Raw genomic sequence first — 19,572 nt, 5'->3', positions numbered from 1 at the left:
GAAAAGTCACAAGATTAACAGAAAATCTTCAGCAGACAGGCTTTGTACACACAATGTAGCTTGTTTAGTGTCTATTGCACTTCCCAATTCCTTTGTGTACCCTGGTAGGTGCTCTGATGCAGATTCTTCTGCCTCGCTTTTAATTTAGGCATGTGTTTGAGGCTTTGGCAAGGAAAGGGGGCACTGCAACCATGCCTGCCCTTGGCCCCTCCCTCTTTTGAAACTTTCCAAGTGCAGAGTTTTTCTCCCACCAGCCTTGAAGAGACTGTGTTATTTTTTATAAGGATATCAGGAATAACATTCTTTGTGTGCTTTGAGCGCTTTGGATGGGTAAGATCCCTTCAATTACTAACAGGTAAGCTGGGTGGGCGCCTCTCTGATCACCCCCTCACCTTCTATCTGGACTTCCTTCTCTGGGCTCTCCTTGGGGTCAGACACTCCTGCGTCCCCCAAGAGGGAGGGTTACTCTGGTCCAGCTGTGGGCTCACAGCTACCAGCTATGACAGACCCTTCCCTGGCTAGCAAAATCCCGCTCTTTCCCTCAGGTTGGGCTTGCTTCCAGCTACAGAGTCCCTGGGGTCTGTTCCCACCACAGCGGTTACCAGGACTTCAACTTCCACCTTTGGGGTACATGTTTCTGTGCTCCCCAGAGCAGGGCCTGTCCCCTGCCGACCTGCAACTTCCTAGCAGTCAGCAGCTGGGACGGCCTCCTTGATACAGGTGGAATATTCCCCTCCCCCAGGCAGATGATCACAGGACAGGAGCTGGCTTTGTCCAGACCCTCCCACAGGGACTTGCCTTGAGCCCGGGAGCTTCAGGAACTGATTACAGACATTCCTGCCCCTAAAGCTGCATGCTTCACTGCTACAGAGGAATTTAAGAGACTCTCTCCTATTCCCCGACTAGCCCAAGTGACTTCACACACACACCCTGCCCTGGGGCTTTGAGCACAAGATTCCTTCTTGCTGTTAACCAAGCCTGGGGCAGATTCCGCCACATCAAAGAAATGATTCCCCAGTCGAAACAGTGCAAGATTGTGAGCCACTGTAGCAACAGTCAGCTCAGCCTGCAAATCACCAGTTTCCATGTGTACCTTAGCTAAAGGGGCAAGGACTTTCTAACCTCCCACCAGTTCTAATTCTGCCATTTTCCATGGCAACAGATCCTTCTCCTGGATCAGGTCTCTCCTGACCACAGAAATCTCTGCACCCATGTCCCTCAATCCTAGGAGAACTTTTCCATTCAGTTTAACAGCATGCATGTGCTCACAGCTTGGTTGGGTAGAAGCCACCTTAACAAATCCTGTGTGGAAAGAGGCAGCAGCCTGGTCTGAGAAGCAGCAGCTTCACCTGTTACCTGCTGACTGTTCCTACTCAGCAAAGGACATTTCTTCCTCAGGTGCTCAGTGGACTCACAATCTGAGCACCTCTTGGGCTCCTCTGCGTGTACAGGAGACTTGGGACGAGTAACAGGGGAATGGGGAGGTGAACGCTCAGCCTCCACTTTCCCTGAGATAAAACAGTAATTCTGCTTCCCCCAACCCTGTGTCCCTCTGCCACTGGTTTCTGTTTAGTTGCAGCTTGCGACAGTTCAAAAAAGTCAGCAAACTCAGCCAATCCACCCACTGCATCCAACTTTTTGTCCCACAAAACCTGTTTCTTAAATTTACCACAGTTTGAAGCATTATCAATACCCATCTTATTGAATATGTCCAGAGCTCTTCCAGTCAATTTTACGACCAATGTGGTCATTTTTTGATTGTCAGGAATTGTATGGAGGATGCACAAACGTGATGAAATATTCGGCAGTATCACTGGACTCATCATACCGTGGACATTGTTGCTCCCATTTGTGTATTTTGGGGAAGTGGGGCCTGATGCTGGTGGGTTTTATCTCTTCCACTCAATAACAGCCAGTTCATGCTTCTGGGCCTCAATCTGGGCCTCTTAACTCCAGGGCTCATTTGTCCCTGGCTGCCTCTGCTTCCCTAGCCCTTTTGTGGGCAGCTTCTTCCCTGGCTGCCTCTCCCTCTTTGAGCTTCAATTGAAACTCCATGTCCTTTGCCTTCTCTTCTGCTTCCAGTCTGGCCAGCTCTACCTTAGCAGCTGCCGCACTGGTAGTCATTATTCTGCTTTCTTGTGCTGGGCCACACCGCCTCTGCAGTTCACTGAAACTGAGATGCACTCAGCTCAGGGGCCTCTTAGTTAACAGAGACTTTCCCATTGCCCAGTGTCCAGGCTTTCTGGGCAGTCTGCAACTTCTGCAGTTTTAGCTTCTTTTGATCTTCACTCTTACTTATTTTGCTTCTTTTTCTGTCCCTATTTCCCTTACCCGAAATAAATAACAAACCAGTAACCACTTTGTCTGTTCTCCACCCACCACACCCAAAACTAATGCAAAATCACAACCAGTGTATCAAAGGAATCAGTTGTGCACAGATCCTGCTTGACTACACCACTGTGAGGTGTTGGGTCTCAGAAACCCCTTTGGGACTGCCACCTGATGTGCTGAGTCTCCCCCTGAGCCTGTTTTCCCTGACAGCTTGGGACTTAACTACCTTATCTTGTTTGAGCCAAACACACTTGCCTGCTGCAAACCCAGATCCAAGTCTCAACCACGTCCCCCACAAGCTGCAGGCTTCACTGAAAACAACTTAAGAAGTGCTCCTGTCTCCAGCACTCAGATACCCAGCTCCCAATGGGGTCCAAACCCCAAATAAATCTGTTTTACTCTGTACAAAGCTTATACACGGTAAACTCATAAACTGCCTTTATAACACTGATAGAGAGACACACTCTGCTGTTTGTCCCCTTCCCCCCCCCCACCAGCTATTCATACATACTCAGGGTTAATTAATAAGTAAAAAGTGATTTTATTAAATACAAAAAAGTAGGATTTAAGTTGTTCCAAGTAATAACAGACAGAACAAAATGAATTACCAAACAAAATAAAATAAAACACATAAGTCTAAACCTAATACAATAAAAAACTAAATGCAGGTAAATCTCACCCTCAGAGATGTTGCAATAAGCCTCTTTTACAGACTACACTTCCTCCTAGTCTGGGTCCAGCAATCAATCACACCCCTGTAGTTACTGTCCCTTGTTCCAGTTTCTTTCAGGCATCTCCTTGGGGTAGAAAGACTACCTTCTGTGACAGCTGAAGACAAAATGGAGGGGTTTCCCCAAAGGCTTATACAGTCTCTCTTGTGTGTGGAAATCCCCTCCCCTCTCCTAGGGAGAATCCAGCTCCAGATGGAGTTTTGGAGTCACATGTCCATGCATGACTCAGTTCCTTACAGGCTGATGCCACATTCCCAGGAAAGCTCAGATGTGGATTGGTGTCTCTCAAAGTTCATTGTTATCTTAACTATTTCCTGATTGGGCACTTACAGAGAATAGTCTTTTCTTGAGAAGTTTTTTCGATGGGAAATTAGATTTTCCATTCAACTCTTTTTTCCATGAAATTATCTTTTCCCTGAAAATTATAAGATTTCCAGCAACATGCCAAACTCTCCTCCTCCCTGAACCATGGCTGTGGGACTCTGGTGATGTTCCAGGGAAGATCAGCAAGAGAAGAGAACATCATGCATCATGGGGGATGTAGTCCAGCCTGGAAGCCTGGCCCATGGAAGAGATTGGTGGTGTGTGGTATCTGAGGCACCCCCATGGTATTTCCAGGCTGAAATGTTCAGTTTTAGAAAAAAAAAATTTGGTCTCTACAAAAAAAAACAAAAAAACCCCCAAACTTGTGGATCAGCTCTACGCAGTACCCAGCTGTCACTGAAAACAGCAGGATGAAATATACCCCAAATCTCATACTCTGTAACTGTGGTAGAAATTGCATCATTTAATAACACAGTGAGAAAGAGTAGGTTGAATTAATCCCCAGGGCACCAATTACACTGAGGGTGGCTTTAGGTCACTGAATGCATTAATTAGGTTTTATGGCTATCTGAGCTCAGTTATTCCCAGTTGCTTAAGGAATCATGTCCCACAGATCACAAATCTCTGTATAAAACTTCCCAAATGCTCCAAACTTGCAGATTTTGTCAATGGGGAAACACCACCACATCTCTCTCTCTCTTCTCAGCAGGCACGTGCTCTGGTCCTGAATTACAGTCACACACGTCCACACGCAGACACCATGGTGATCAACAGGTATTAAATTCCAGACCTGCAGCACTAAAAGACTCAGCCCCAACTCCTACCCCTTCATCTAAAGAATGACCTGCTGGGCTTGAAAAAAGAGGCAATTACATAGTCTTTGAAGCCAGGGCTTCCCATTATGTCTCTGGGTTTTCATACAGGCTCAAGTAAATGCTAAAAAGCTTAATTAGCACAATGAGCAACTTTACCCCAAACAGAGAAGCCAAGCCATAGAGCTCCCCTTGCTCAAAGAGGGTGGAAAGATTGACACTCCTTTACTCTCACCCCTTGTTCAGCTAACAAATAATCTCTTCAGACAGAGATGATTTTCGCCCTGGTTCTCTCACAGCAGAGTCACAAGTCACTACTTGTTGCTCGGAGTCGTGAACAGGAGTGTTTGTGCGGGGGGCATGATTAACCTGCGTGTCATTGTATTTGCACAGCATGTGCATTTTATCGAACACCTGGTATGACCAGCTGTGATCAGTACCAGCGGGTACTGATGACCATTGAGAAACTGATCTCCATTTATCTTCACTTACTTCATTACAGAGAAGGGACAGGTTTTCTGCACCATCCACCTGCCCACATCTCTGTAGCAGCCTGATCTCTGTGCGGAGGAGATGGAAGAGGGAAATCACTCGGAGGTGACTGAGTTCATTCTCTCAGGACTGACAGATCGTCCGGAGCTGCAGGTTCCTCTGTTTGCAGTGTTCCTACTGATTTATGGTATCACCCTGCTAGGGAATGGGGGGATGATCTCGTTAATATCAATTGATCCCCAACTCCACACCCCCATGTACTTTTTCCTCAGTAATTTGTCTTTCTGTGACCTCTGCGTTTCCTTGATAATTTCCCCTCACATGTTGCTGAATTTCTTAGCCAAGAGGAAAAGCATTTCGTACACTACCTGCGCTGTGCAAATGTTTCTCTCTATCGCTTTTTCAGATGTTGAGTGCCTCTTGCTGGCTGTGATGGCGTATGACCGTTATGTGGCCATCTGTAACCCGCTGCTCTATACAGTCACCATGTCTAGGCACCTTTGTAAACAGCTAGTGGCTGGGGTGTATGCTGTGGGGGTGGTGGATTCAATGATACACACATGTGTTACGTTTCGGCTGTCATTCTGCAGCTCCAACATCATCAATCATTTCTTCTGTGACACCCCCCCACTGTTGGCGCTCTCCTGCTCTGACACCCGCATCAATGAGATTGTGACATTTGCTTTCATGAGCTGCATTACAGGGAGCAGCTTTGTGACTGTCCTCCTCTCCTATGTCTGTATCATCTCCACCATCCTGCAGATCCGCTCTGCTGAGGGCCGGCACAAAGCCTTCTCCACCTGCTCTTTCCACTTAACTGCTGTGGTCCTGCTTTTTGGCACCTTCCTCTTCATGTATTTGCGTCCCACCTCCAGCTATTCCATGGACAGAGACAAAGTGACCTCAGTGTTTTACACGCTGATGATCCCCATGTTGAACCCCTTCATCTACAGCCTGAGGAACACAGAGGTGAAGGATGCCCTGAGGAACTCAATGAAGAAACTCCTAACCAATTCTTGAATCTGTTTAACGCTGTATTGGTTTCGTGGTGGGGAGTGGAAACATGTGAATTCAATTCCCAGTCCATTACTAAGAAATTTCGCAGAGCCCATGGGAGTATTGTTCATTATTGTCTTGTTATTACTTTGTTTGTATCCCAACAAGGTCTGCTGGCCCCAACTGAGATCAGTGGATGAAACATGGGAAGCATAACAGAGCCAAAGAGAGAGAATGATTTTATGAGCTAGGGGCTGGTGGCTAGGGACACCCACCTAGAGTGTGAAAAGTTCAACTTTATGTCTCAGGACATTGGGTGGCTGTTCGAGAGGGGCTTCTGTGACCCAACCCATCACAGAAAGTTTAGGAATAAAATTAGGAATAAAATTGCAAAAGTAAGAGAGAGAGATGGGGGAGAGAGCGAGAGAGAGTGTGTGAGCATGTGTGTGCGTGCACGTGCAGGGGGAGGATAGCTCAGTGGTTTGAGCATTGACCTAGTAAACCCCGGGTTGTGAGTTCAATCCTTGAGGGGGGCATTTAGGGACTGGGGCAAAAATTGGGGATTGGTCCTGCTTTAAGCTGCGGTTTGGACGTGATGACATTCTGAGGTCCCTTCCAACCCTGATATTCTATGATAGCTAGAATCAATGAATTTCTTCTGGACTAATCATTTATTGTCAAAAACAATACTGTTTGGATTGACCTGAAACTCTTCACAAATGTGTTACAAATACGCTGAATGGCTTTGTCCCAAAACAATGTGTGTGTGGGGGGGAGGATTTTCATAAAGGTCGCAGCACAGCCACTGTAGGAGGCACTGGTGGTCCTTCCCTTTGTAATTTTCACCCCAATAGTTGGGGTGTTCACCTGTGAGGTGGGAGATCTGGGTTCAATTCCCCCTTCTCTCCAGTGCTGGGCAAAGCTCTGTGTGACATTGCACTCCATATGCTTTATGAAAATATGCTTCTCAAAAAGACAAAACTGGAATATGCTTCATTCTAAGTGCCCCATGTAACATATCATTATAAATTTTATAATCTACTAAGTGTGTTCATCCTATTTGTTTACATGTATTATTTTTACGTCTGGAATTAGGAGAATAAGATATTAACTTGTATTACTGATTTAGACATATTAAGTGGAGGCCATTAAAGGTGCTTCAGAATCAATGAACTGTAAATGGCTCTTTTTACCTACAAGCCTTCCTGTGTACCTGTGGGATAATCCAGGAAGAATGGGGATTGGGGTCTTACAATGACAAGTGACCATGTCACCAGGTACTGAGCTCCATCTTGAAGCTGGTACTTTTCCTGAGTGGGGTGGAATTCCAAACAAGGGTTTCTCATCTTGGGGAAGTTCTATATAAAATGGGGAAGCAAACAATGAGTGTTTTCAGCTGGTTTAAGAGATGGCCTTCCCACCCCACAAGAATACCTGCAATCACCTAGAAACATAAGGACTGTAACCACAGGGGTGGGTGAGAGCAGGCTGGACCTAGGTCAGAAAAGGCATCTTTATCTGAAATAACATCTGGGGTGAGAAGTTAACTGATTTCTGAATGTATTAAGCTTAGCCTTGCTTGTTTTACTTTGTGATTTACTTTGTTCTATCTGTTACGACTTAAACCCACTTAAATCTGACTTTTTATACTTAATAAAATCACTATTGTTTATTTATAAACTCAGTGTGAATAATTGTTACCTTGTGGGCAAACAGCTGTGCATATCTTTCTTACAGTGATACAGGGGGCAAATATATTATTTACCCTGTATAAGCTTTATGCAGAGTAAAATGGATTTATTTGGGGTTTAGAGCCATTTGAGAGCTGGTTGTCTGCCTGCTGTTGACAGGTATCCTGCTGAGCTGGTTTCAGTCTACATATGCAGTTTTGGGGGTGTGGCCCGGACCCTTGGTCTGTGTTGCAGCTGGCTAGCATGTCTGGCTCAACAAGGCAGGGTTCTGGAGGCCCAGGCTGGCAGGGAAAACAGCACATGAGATGACAGGAGGGAGGGAGGGGGCTGGCATGCTTGGAGACTTTCTTGCAACATCTGTGGAGATGCTGCAGAGATCTTCAGTGTTAACCACCAGTGACCAAGAAATGAAGGGGAGTACAGTAACCTCAGTTTCATATTATATTCAAAAGGCCTCATGGGAGAGACAGAGATCGAGACCAGCTGATTCTCTGGCCCTCTGTGTTCCATTTCCACAAGGAAGGACATGGCAACTTGTTGTCCTGGGAGCAAAGATGATCCAGGGATCAAATCTCAAAGTCATCCCAGGAAGCAGCTCCAGAAGTATTAAGGGTAACGTTGGTGTCGTTAGCAAACAGGGAAAGATTCAGCTCTGATTTCACGGTTCTGATTTTAGGGTTCTGAGAAGATACTGCTTCCATCCTCAACTCATTGTAAGTGAAGGGTGGGAAAACAAAGAGGTAACACCAAGTCATGAGCAAATAAGCCAATTTCAGAACACTTCAGCCTTTAATTGAAATGAGAGTGAGCCATTCATGGGAGGGGAAGGAAGGAATTATTCTGAGAGGAGAAATTTCAACTTTTCTGAACATATTTACCTATCGAAAGTAGGAAATAGGTGAATTCAATTCCCAGCCCATTATGAAGTAATTTCGTAGAGCCCGTGGGAGTATTGTTCTTTACTGTATTTTTTATTATTATTAATTTGTTTCTATAAGAACAAGGTCTGCAGGCCCCAACTGAGATCAGTGGGAAAAACATGGGAAGCATCACAGGGCCAGAGAGAAAGATTGATTTTATAAGCTGGTGGCTAGGGGCATTCACCCCGAGGGTGAAATGTTCACCTTCACATCTCAGGACATCAGGTGGAAGTTCCAAAGGGGTTTCTGTGACCCAACCAGTTACAAAGAGTTTTAGGAATAAAATTAGGAATAAAATTGCAAAAGTGTGTGTGTGTGTGTGTGGAGGGCAGTGGGAGGATAGCACAAGAGCCAATGGACTTCAATCGCAGCAGGGTGGTTTAGGTTGGACATTAGGAAAAACACCCCAACAGTGAGGGTGGCTGTGCACTGGAATAACTTGACCGGGAAGGTTGTGGAATCTCCACCATTGGAGATTTTTAAGAGCAGGCTAGAGAAACACCTGTCAGGGATGGTCTAGATAATACTCAGTTGTGCTGTGAGTGCAGGGGAGGGGAATAGATGACCTCTCGAGGTCCCTTCCAGTCCTATGATTCTATGATCGCAGAAGGAGCCCTGCACTGGGAAGAGGGGGGACGCCAGCCTGAGCAGTGGGCAGGGCAAGGGACACACACCTGTCCACACTTGATATTCAGCTCCACTGTATCCCCACCACACACGCACACAGAGTGCCCAATGCACACCAAATACACACACCCACAGAAGGGGCACAACAGACACACACAATGCCCACTACACACACAGAGTTCAAATACGTACAACACACAGTGTCCACTGCATACAACACACACAGTACTAACTGCACAGCAAACACACACGCAGCCTGACACTGAGCTCAGTCAGAATGCAGAATAATCTCTACGGGGAAGCTGGGACAGCTGCAATATTTCCAGCTAGCCTGAACAAAAAGAACCGAAGGGGATTCTGCTGCCCTGGCCGGGAGATAGGACTAGATTTCCCAACTGGTCTTTTCCATCGGCAGCTTCTCTGAGGCCTGGTTTATGCTTAAAAAATAGATCAACAGAGCTCCATCACACTGGGCAGGGAAACTTTTCACATCCTGTGCGAGGCAGTTAGCTTCTACTGACCCTCAGTGTAATTCTTCCATTGACCTAGCTGTTGTCTCTCGGAGACAAGGATTAACTACATCGGAGGAAAAACCCTTCCATCAACGTGGAAAGCATCTACACTACGGGGCTGCTGCACACCATAGCTGAGTCAATGTAACGGTCTTAGTATAGACGCTCCCTGAATCAATGGGGGAGTTTTCCCCTTCCTATTAAAGCGATTTTTCTCTCCTTTTCCATCATTCTTCTCCCACCCTTGGTAAAGCTCTTTCCTTCTTTTGATAGGTAAATATGTTCAGAAATTTTTACTCTCAGCATCGTTCCTTCCTTCCCCTGCCATGAATGTCATTTACATTAAAGGCTGAAATGCTCTGAAACTGACTTCTTTGCCCATGACTTGGTGGTACCTCTGTCTTTTTTCTCCCTGCACTTACAATGAGTTGAGAAGGACAGAAGCAGTACCTGATTAGAACCCTAAAATCAGACATACAGTCGAATCTTTCCCTGTTTGCTAACCGCACCGACGTTACCCTTAATACCTCTGGAGCTGCTTCCTTCGCCAGAAGAGGTTAAATTTGACTTTGATGACTTTGAGATTTTCTCCCTGGACTATCTTTGCTCCCAGGACAACAGGTGTGCACAGCACATGCACTTAATGTTGTTGCCGTGTCTTTCCTTCTGGAAATGGAACACAGAGGGCCAGAAAATCAGCTGGCCTGGATCACTGTCTCTCCCGGAGGTCATTTTAATATGATACAAAACTGAGGTGACTGTATTCCACTTTATTTGTTGGTTACCTCTTCAAATGTCTCTTTAAGTAATTTCACAGCGTTGGGACACAAAAAGTGACTAGAAATGCGTGAATTTCTTCTGGATTAATCATTTATTGTCAAAAATAATAACATTTGAATTGACCTGAAACTCTTCACAAATGTGTTACAAATACGCCTAATAGCTTTGTCCCAAAACTGTGTGTGCGGGGGGAGGATTTAGATGCTGGTCAGAATGCAGCCACTGCAGGAGGCAGTGGTGGGCCTTCCCTTTGGAATTTTTATCTCAAGAGTTGGGGTGTTCACCTGTGAGGTGGGAGATCCAGGTTCAATTCCCGCTTCTGTCCAGTGCTGGGCAAAGCTGTCTGTGACATTGCACTCCATACGCTTTATGAAAATATGCATATGAATATGACATCACTGGAATATGCTTTATGCTAAGTGCCCCTTGTAACATGTCATTATAAAGCCTACAATCTACTAAGTGTGTTCATCCTATTTGTTTACATGGATTATTTTTATGTCTGGAATTAGGAGAATAGGATATTAACTTGTATTACTGATTTAGACATATTAAGTGGAAGCCTTTAAAGGTGCTTCAGAATCAATAAACTGTGAATGGCTTTGTTCACCTGCAGGCCTTTCTCTGTACGTCTGGGACAAACCAGGAAGAATGGAGATTGGGGTCTTACAGTTTCATGTGACCATGTCACCAGATACTGAGCTCCATGTGAAGCTGGTTCTTTTTCTGAGGGGGGTGGAATTCCAAACAAAGTTTTCCCATCTTGAGGAAGCTTCGTGTAAAGTGGGGAAGCAAACAATGAGTGTCTTCAGCTAGCTTAAGGTATCCTCACAGTGATACCTGCAAGCACCAGGAAACATAAGGACTGTAACCACAGGGGTGGGTGAGAACATGCTAGACCCAGGTAAGAAAAGGCATCTGGTCTGAGAAGGATTTTACCTTAAATAACAACTAGGGTGAGAAGTTAACATTTGTAACTCATTTCTGACTCTATTAAGCTTAACCTTGTGCATTTTACTTTGTGATTTACTTTGTTCTATCTGTTACAACTTAAAATCACGTAAATCCTACTTTTTGTACTTAATAAAATCACTTTTATTTATAAACTCAGTGTGAGTAATTTTTATCTGGGGGGCAAACAGCTGTGCATATCTTTCTTGAAGTGATATAGGGGGCAAACATGTATCATTTTACCCTGTATAAGCTTTATACAAGGTAAAATGGATTTATTTGGAGTGTAGAGCCCATTGAGATCTGGGTATCGGTGTGCTAAAGACACGTATCCTACTGAGGTTTTTTTCAATCTAGATCTGTAGCTTTGGGAGCGTGACCCGGACCTGGGGTCTGTGTTGCAGCAGACCGGTGTGTCTGGCTCAACAAGGCAGGATTCTGGAGGCTGAGAATGGCAGGGAAAATGGGCTCACAGGTGATTAGAGCCCATCAGCTGACAGTCCCAAAGGGGGTCTCTGTGACTGAACCTGACACACTTGGGTTTCCTGCATTTCCAAAAAACATCCCAGCCCCTGAGTGGTGTGCTATTCCAGTCTGGGTTTCTCTCAATCTCTCCTTTCAAAGTTGTTCTACTGTGGATAACTAATTAAAGAACCATTAAACAGCTTTATACATAGTAAAATGGATTTATTTGGGGTTTAGATCCCTTTGGGAGCTGGGTGTCTGCGTGCTGGAGACAGGTATCCTGCTGAGCTGGTTTCAGTCTAGATCTGCAGTTTTGGGGGTGTGTCCCAGACCCTTGGTCTGTGTTGCAGCAGGCTAGCGTGTCTGGCTCTAAAAGGCAGGGTTCTGGAGGCCCAAGCTGGCAGGGAAAACAGCACACCAGATGACAGGAGGGAGGGACGGGGGTGACATGCTTGAAGATACTTTGTTGAAGCAGCTGCAGAGATGCTGCAGAGATCTTCAGTGCTAACCACCAATGAACAACACATGAAGGGGAATACAGTCACCTCAGTTTCATATAATATTGAAAAGGCCTCACGGGAGAGATAGCAATCGAGACCAGGTGATTCGCTATCCCTGTGTGTTCCATTTCCAGAAGGAAAGACACAGCAACAACATTAATTGCACAGCACACTTTTTGTCCTGGGAGCAAAGATGCTCCGGGGAGCAAATCACAAAGTCATCCCAGGAAGCAGCTCCAGAGGTACTAAGGAAAACGTTGGTGTGGTTTGCAAACAGGGATAGATTCAACTCTGATTTTATGGTTCTGATTTCAGGGTTCTGAGCAAGTACTGCTTCCGTCCTCAACTCATTGTAAGTGAAGGGAGGGAATACAAAGAGGTACCACGGAGTCATCGTACGGAGTCAGAGCATTTCAGCCATTAATTGAAATGAGAGTGAGCCCTTTATGGGAGGGAAACTAAGGAATTATTCTAAGAGGAGAAATGTCAACTTTTCTGAACATATTTACGAAAGAAAAGAAGGAAAGAGTTTTATAAAGGAGGGAGAAGAGTGATTGGAAAAGGAGAGAAAAATAGCTTTAAGAGGAAGGGGGAAAACTCCCCCATCGATTCAGGGAATGTCTATACTAAGGCCATTACATCGATTCAGCTATGGTGTGCAGCAGTTCCACAGTGTAGATGCTTTCCACATTGATGGAAGGGTTTTTCCTTCGATATAGTTAATCCATGTCTCCGAGAGGCAGTAGCTAGGTCAATGGAAGACTGACACTGAGGGTCAGTACAAGCTAACTGCCTCGGACAGCGTGAGAAAAATTTCACCACCCTGTGCGACAGAGCTCTGTTCATCAAATTTTTAAGCATAAACCAGGCCTCAGAGAAGCGGCCAATGGAAAAGACCAGTTGGAAAATCTAGTCTTATCTCCCTGCTATTTCAGCAGTATCCTCTTCAGTTCTTTTTGCTCAGGCAAGTTGGAAATATTGCAGCTGTCCTAGCTTCCCAGTCAAGATTATTCTGCATTCTGATTGAGCTCACGGTCAGGCTGTGTGTGTGTCTTTGGAGAAGAGTTGTAACTGTGTGTGTTGTATGAAGTGGGCATTGTGTGTGTTGTGTGTAGTGCACACTCTGTGTGTGTGTTTACTGGGCACTATGTGTGAGCATGTGTTGGGGGGTACAGTGGAGCTGAATGTCAAGTGGAAGCAGGTACACTTCCCTTTCCCTGCCCACAGCTCACTCTGGTGACCCCCTCCTCCCAGTGCAGGGCTGCTTGTAAGATCATAGAATCATAGGACAGGAAGGGACCTCGAGAAGTCATCTATTCCCCTCCCATGTACTCATGTCAGCACTATGTATTACCTAGACCATCCCTAACAGGTGTTTGTCTAAAATGCTCTTAAAAATCTCCAATGGGGGAGGTTCCACAACCTTCCTAGGCAAGTTATTCCAGTGCTTAGCCACCCTCACTGTTGGGATGTTTTTCCTAATGTCCAACCTAAACCGCCCTTTCTGCAATTGAAATCCATCGGTTCTTGTCCTATCCTGCCCCCCCGCCCCCCAAGACGTTACTTTGCTGTTTTATTCCTAAAGTCTGTTTCACGGATTATAAACAATAGGAAATAAATAAAATTAAGAGAAGAATAATCGGGACAGAGCTGGGATGCTCGGAGATATTTTGCAGCATCTTCTGCAGATCTTTCTTTAATAGCACTAATGTGCCTGCCACTTAGCTTCTCAGACACTTCTATTTAAACACACTGGATTTGATCAAACAAAAAACCAAAGTTTATTGACCACAAAGATAGATTTTCAGTGAGTGAAAATAAGGAGTCATAGAAGTCAGAAGTGGTTTCAAGAAAAATTAAGCTAGAATGCAACTTGGGGCTAAGTTAACAAATGATATGAAATTCAAAGCAAAAGTTTCCTCACGACATGCTTTCAGCAGTCTTACTGACCAAACTTCTTAGGTCAGAACCCCTCCCCCAGTCCTATGGCTGCTTCCTTTCTCCTTTCAGGTGCACTGAATCAATGGGCAGAGAGAGAGAGCGATGCCTTGGGATGTCTGCCCCTTCTTTCCATAGCATGCCACAAATACTGTTTTACATCATCACTGCACATATTCAGGAATTGTTCCTGAGGAACCAAATCACACATTTCTTCCAAGCTTGTAATGCCTTTTCCCCGTCACCCACTTATCTAACAAATCTCTCATTTCATTTACATAAGCCATATTACTCAATCCAGATCCCCACTTAAGACTCCTGAATTTAACCCTGTAGGTTTCATGTGTCATATGAAACTGTTTCAAAACCAGTTCCTTAAATTTACCATAGTTTGAAGCATCATCAATAAGAATCATCAATAGGAATCTTAATGAATATGTCCAGAGCTCTTTCAGTCAATTTTGTGACCAATGTGGTCATCTTTTCATTGTTAGGAATTGTATGGAGGGTGCACAGTCTCCCTTCAAGAGGTGGGCAGACTCTCCGATCCGCCCTCAGCTTCCATCTGGACTTCCCTCCCTGGGCTCCTCTCTGGTTCTGCCATTTTCCAAGGAAACAAATCCTTCTCCTGGATCAGGTCCCTCCTGACCACAGAAAACTCTGCACCCATGCCCCTTAATCCCAGGAGTACTTTCCATTCAGTTTAACAGCATGTATATGCTCACTGCTTGGTTATATAGAAGCCACCTTTACAAATCCTGTGTGGAAAGAGGCAGCAGCCTGGCTCTGAGAAGCAGCTGCTTCATGTGTTACCTGCTGCCTGTTCCCACTCAGCAAACGACATTTATTCCTCAGGTGCTCAGTGGACTTACAATCTGAGCACCTCTTGGGCTCCTCTGCGCGTACAGGAGATTTGGGAGGAGTAACAGGGGAATAGGGAGGTGAATGCCCAGCCTCCTTTTTCCCTGGGGTAAAACGGTGATTCTGTTTTCCACAAACCCTGGACACCTCTGGCACTGGTTTATGTTTAATTGCAGCTTATGACGGGTCAAAAGAGTCTGCAAACTCAGCCAATCCACTCATTGCATCCAACTTTTTGTCCCACAAATACTGTTTTACATCATCACTGCACATATTCAGGAACTGTTTCTCTGTAACCAAATCACACATTTCTTCCAAGCTTCTAATGCCTTTTCCCCTTACCCACTTAACGAACAAATCTCTCAGTTCATTTACATAAGCCACATTACTCAATCGAGATCCCCGCTTAAGACTCCTGAATTTAACACTGAAGGTTTCAGATGTAATCTGTACCAGTTTCAAATCCAGTTTCTTAAATTTACCATAGTTTGAAGAATCATCAATACGCATCTTATTGAATATGTCCAGAGCTCTTTCAGTCAATTTTATGACCAATGTGGTCATTTTTTGATTGTCAGGAATTGTATGGAGGATGCACAAACATGAAGAAATATTCAGCAATATCAGTGGACTCATTATACCGCGGACATTGTTGCTCCAATTTGTGTATTTTGGGGAAGTGGGGCCAGCTGCTGGTGGATTTTGTCTCTTCCACTCCATAACAGCCAGTTCATGCTTCTGGGCCTCAGTGAGGACTGCCCCAGGCACCTGTGAGTCACCAGAGGCACAGAAACCAGGAGGAGGAATTATGAGCATGACTCTTAGAGGAAGTAGGGATATAGTGTTTCCTGGGCACAGACTGGGGTGACAGACTTTGGATACAGAGATTGCTGGGTTTTGGTTGTTTCTAGTGGTGTTCAGGGAAGCAGGACTTTGTATACATTCTTTGTAACTCCTCCCACACAGATTATACAAAAGAATATAGCTGACTTGGATCATCAATTTTTCCTCCGAATACAATTGACCCTGCAATGCCTCACAGGTTGGCACCACTTAGGAGAAGGGGGCACCAACATTCCCTGGAGCACTTATAATGCCAGCCAAGCCTGCACACCCTTGTGGGATAATTTCTGAAACCATAGTGAAGAAGGGAACAGTCATTACTGGGCCTGCCTTGGAGCTCCTTGTGGAGAGGTGATGACTACAATGTCCTTGTGCATCTGCAGCCATGGATCAGTGCATGGGCCCATCTCTTGGGGGACCTACCCTGTCATGTCAATTGAACACTGCTGTCAGTCAGCACCGCACCTTTTATTTTACTGGGATATTTTCTAGGTTGGTGGCTGTGACATACCAGGGTCCAACTCAGACTAATCAGCAGCTGTGTCACACCTTCCTGTAACCTTGCAATGCCTTGATGAAGTGGCTTCCACCTTGGCCACTCACAAACAACCATGAAGCATGGAAATCACACCCGAGGCACCTGTGTGTAACAGCAACCTGGCCAGGAATACACTCAGACTCTCACCACCCTTGCTTATACTGCAGGGTGAGCCCAGCACACTCCCCACTCTTTGATTTCCCTCCAGAAATGTATGTCCTGAGCTACCCAGTCCTCTCCTGGACAATACAAGCTACACTATCCATTATTTATTTGATTCACTAACATGCCTGCAACTTAGCTTCTCAGACACTTCTATTTAAACAAACTGGATTAGATAAAACGTTAAAAAAAGTTTATTTACTACAAAGATAGATTTTAAGTGAGTGCAAATAAGGAGGCATAGAAGTCAGAGATGGTTTCAAGAAAAATAAATCTAGAATGCAACTTCTTCCTAAGTTAAAAAATGATGTTAAATTCAAATTCAAAGGAAAAGTTTCGTCACCACATGCTCTCAGCAGTCCCACTAACCAAACATCTTAGGTCAGGAGCCATCCCCCAATCCAATGGCTGCTTCCTTTATCCCCTCAGATGCAGTGAATCAATTATTTTTTCCAAGAAATTATTTTTTCCCAGTAAATTATAAGATTTCCATCAAAACACCAAACTCCTCTCTTCCCTAAACCATGGCCGTGGGACTCTGGTGATGTTCCAGGGCACTTCAGCAAGAGCAGAGACCATCATGCATCATGGTGGATGTAGTCTAGCCTGGAAGCCTGGTCCATGGAAGAGATTGGTAGTGTGTGGTTCCTGAGGAACCCCCGTGGTACTTCTGAGTCAAAATATTAAGTTTTTAGCTAAAAGGTTTTGGTCTACACACACACAGAAAACCTCTGTGGATCAGCTCTTCACAGTACACAGCTTGCACTGAAAACAGCAGGATTAAATATACCCCAAACCTCATACTCTGTATCTCTGGTAGAAATTGCATCCTTTAATAACACAGTAAGAAAGAGTAGGTCAAATTAATCTCCAGGCCACCAACTACATTGAGGGTAGCTTTGGTTCACTGAATGCATTAATTCAGTGTTGTGTCTCTCTGAGCTCAGGGATTCCCAGTTGCTTCAGGAATCATGTCCCATAGATCACACATCTCAGTATAAAACTTCCTGAATGCTCCTAAATGGCAGTTTCTTTCGATGAGGAAACACCAGCACACCTCTCTCCCTCTCTCTCTTCTAAGCAGGTACGTGTTATTGTCCTGAATTACAGTCACACAGACAAACATGCAGACACCATGTGGATCAGCGGCTATTGAATTCCAGACCTCCAGCAACAAAAGCCTCAGCCTGAACTCTGACCCCTTCAGCTAAAGGAGCGAACTGCTGGGTAGGAAAAAAATGGCAATTACCTAGTCACTGAAGCCAGGGCTTCCTATGATGACTCTGGGTTTTCTTACATGCTCCAGTAAATGCCAAACAGCTTAATTAGCACAGTGAGCAACTTTACCCCAAACCAACATGCCAAGCCATAGAGGTCCCCTTGCTGAAATAGGGTGGAAAGATTGACACTCCTTTACTCTCACCCCTTCTTTAGCTACGGAATAATCCCTTCAGACTGATTCTCTCCCAGCAGAGTTACAAGTCCCAGTTTTCTGTTTGGAGTAGTGAACAGCAGTGTTGGGGGGGGGCATGATTAACCTGCGTGTTATTCTGTTTGGACAGTGTCTGCATTTTATCAAACACCTGGAATGACCAGCTGTGAACTTCTGGATCTGTGTACAAAGCCCTTTCCGGAGTGGGTACTGATGTCCATTGAGAAACTGATCTCCATTTATCTTCACTTACTTCATTACAGAGAAGGGACAGCTTTTCTGCACCATTCGCCTGCCCACATCTGTGTAGCTATCTGATCTCTGTTCAGAGGAGATGGAAGAGGGAAATCACTCAGAGGTGACTGAGTTCATTATCTCAGGACTCACAGATCGTCTGGAGCTGCAGGTCCCCCTGTTTGCAATGTTCCTACTGATTTATGGTATCACCCTGGTGGGGAACGGGGGGATGATCTTGTTAATCAAAATGGATTCCCAACTTCACTCCCCCATGTACATTTTCCTCAGTAATTTGCCTTTCTGTGACCTCTGCATTTCCTTGATAATTTCCCCTAAGATGCTGCTGAATTTCTTAGCTGAGAGGAAAAACAATTCTTTCACTGCCTGTGCTGTGCAAATGCATCTCTCTATTATTTTTGGAGATGTTGAGTGCCTCTTGCTGGCTGTGATGGTGTATGACCATTATGTGGCCATCTGTAACCCGCTTCTTTATATGGTTACCATGTCCAGGCAGCTTTGTAAAAAGCTGATGGCTGTGGTGTACGCTGTGGGGATTGTGGATTCAATGATACACACGTGTTGTACATTTCAGCTGTCATTCTGCAGCTCCAACATCATCAATCATTTCTTCTGTGACATCCTCCCACTGTTGGCGCTCTCCTGTTCTGACACCCACATCAATGAGATTGTGACATTTGCTTTCATGAGCTGCATTACAGTGAGCAGCTTTGTGACTGTCCTCCTCTCCTATGTCTGTATCATCTCCACCATCCTGCAGTTCTGCTCTGCCGGGTGCTGGCACAAAGTCTTCTCCACCTGCTCTTTCCACTTAACCTCTGTGGTCCTGTTTTTTGGCACCCTCCTCTTCATGTATTTACGTCCAACCTCCAGTTATTCCATGGAAAGAGACAAAGTGACCTCAGTGTTTTACACGCTGGTGATCCCCATGTTGAACCCCCTCATCTACAGCCTGAGGAACATGGAGGTGAAGGACGCCCTGAGGAAAGCAGTGAATAAACTGCTAACCAATTCTTGAATCTGATTAACTCAGTACTGGTTTAGTGGTGGGGAGTGAATATAGGTGAATTCAATTTCCCAGCCCATTACAAAGTAATTCTGCAGAGCCCCTGGGAGTATTGTTCATTTGTTCATTATTGTATTGTTATTATTATTAATTTGTTTCTATAAGAACAAGGTCTGCAGGCCCCAACTGAGATCAGTGGAGAAAACCTGAGGAAGACTCACAGGTTCAGAAGGGAGAATGTTTCTATAAACATGGCTAGGGGCATCCACCTAGAGGGCGAGATGTTCAACTTCGTGACTCAGGACATCTTGTGGCGGTTCCAAATGGGTTTCTATGACCCAACCCTTCACAACGAATTTAGGAATAAAATGGCAAAACAATGTGGGTGTGTGTGGGTGGGGAGGG

At 45.0% G+C, this 19,572-nt stretch overlaps 2 protein-coding genes across 2 annotated transcripts; both read left to right on the top strand.

Moving 5' to 3' along the window:
- Positions 1-4,771: 4,771 nt before the first annotated feature.
- LOC311522678 (olfactory receptor 5AP2-like) lies at positions 4,772-5,710 on the top strand (the record flags this gene model as incomplete). The annotated part of the gene is made up of 1 exon (XM_084632168.1): positions 4,772-5,710. One exon carries the CDS (start codon positions 4,772-4,774, stop codon positions 5,708-5,710), a length of 939 nt encoding a protein of 312 aa, XP_084488294.1.
- A 12,530-nt stretch (positions 5,711-18,240) lies between these two features.
- On the top strand, positions 18,241-19,179 carry LOC311522688 (olfactory receptor 5AS1-like; the record flags this gene model as incomplete). Its single annotated transcript, XM_084632178.1, has 1 exon — positions 18,241-19,179. The coding sequence occupies one exon, from the start codon at positions 18,241-18,243 to the stop codon at positions 19,177-19,179; it is 939 nt and encodes a 312-aa protein (XP_084488304.1).
- Between the last annotated feature and the right edge of the window lie 393 nt (positions 19,180-19,572).

Source organism: Lepidochelys olivacea (genome assembly GCF_965140295.1).
Source record: "Lepidochelys olivacea isolate rLepOli2 genome assembly, chromosome: 6".
Taxonomy (NCBI): Eukaryota; Metazoa; Chordata; order Testudines; family Cheloniidae; genus Lepidochelys; species Lepidochelys olivacea.
Note: the sequence above shows the minus strand (reverse complement) of the source record. Positions and strands in the feature narration are given on the sequence as shown.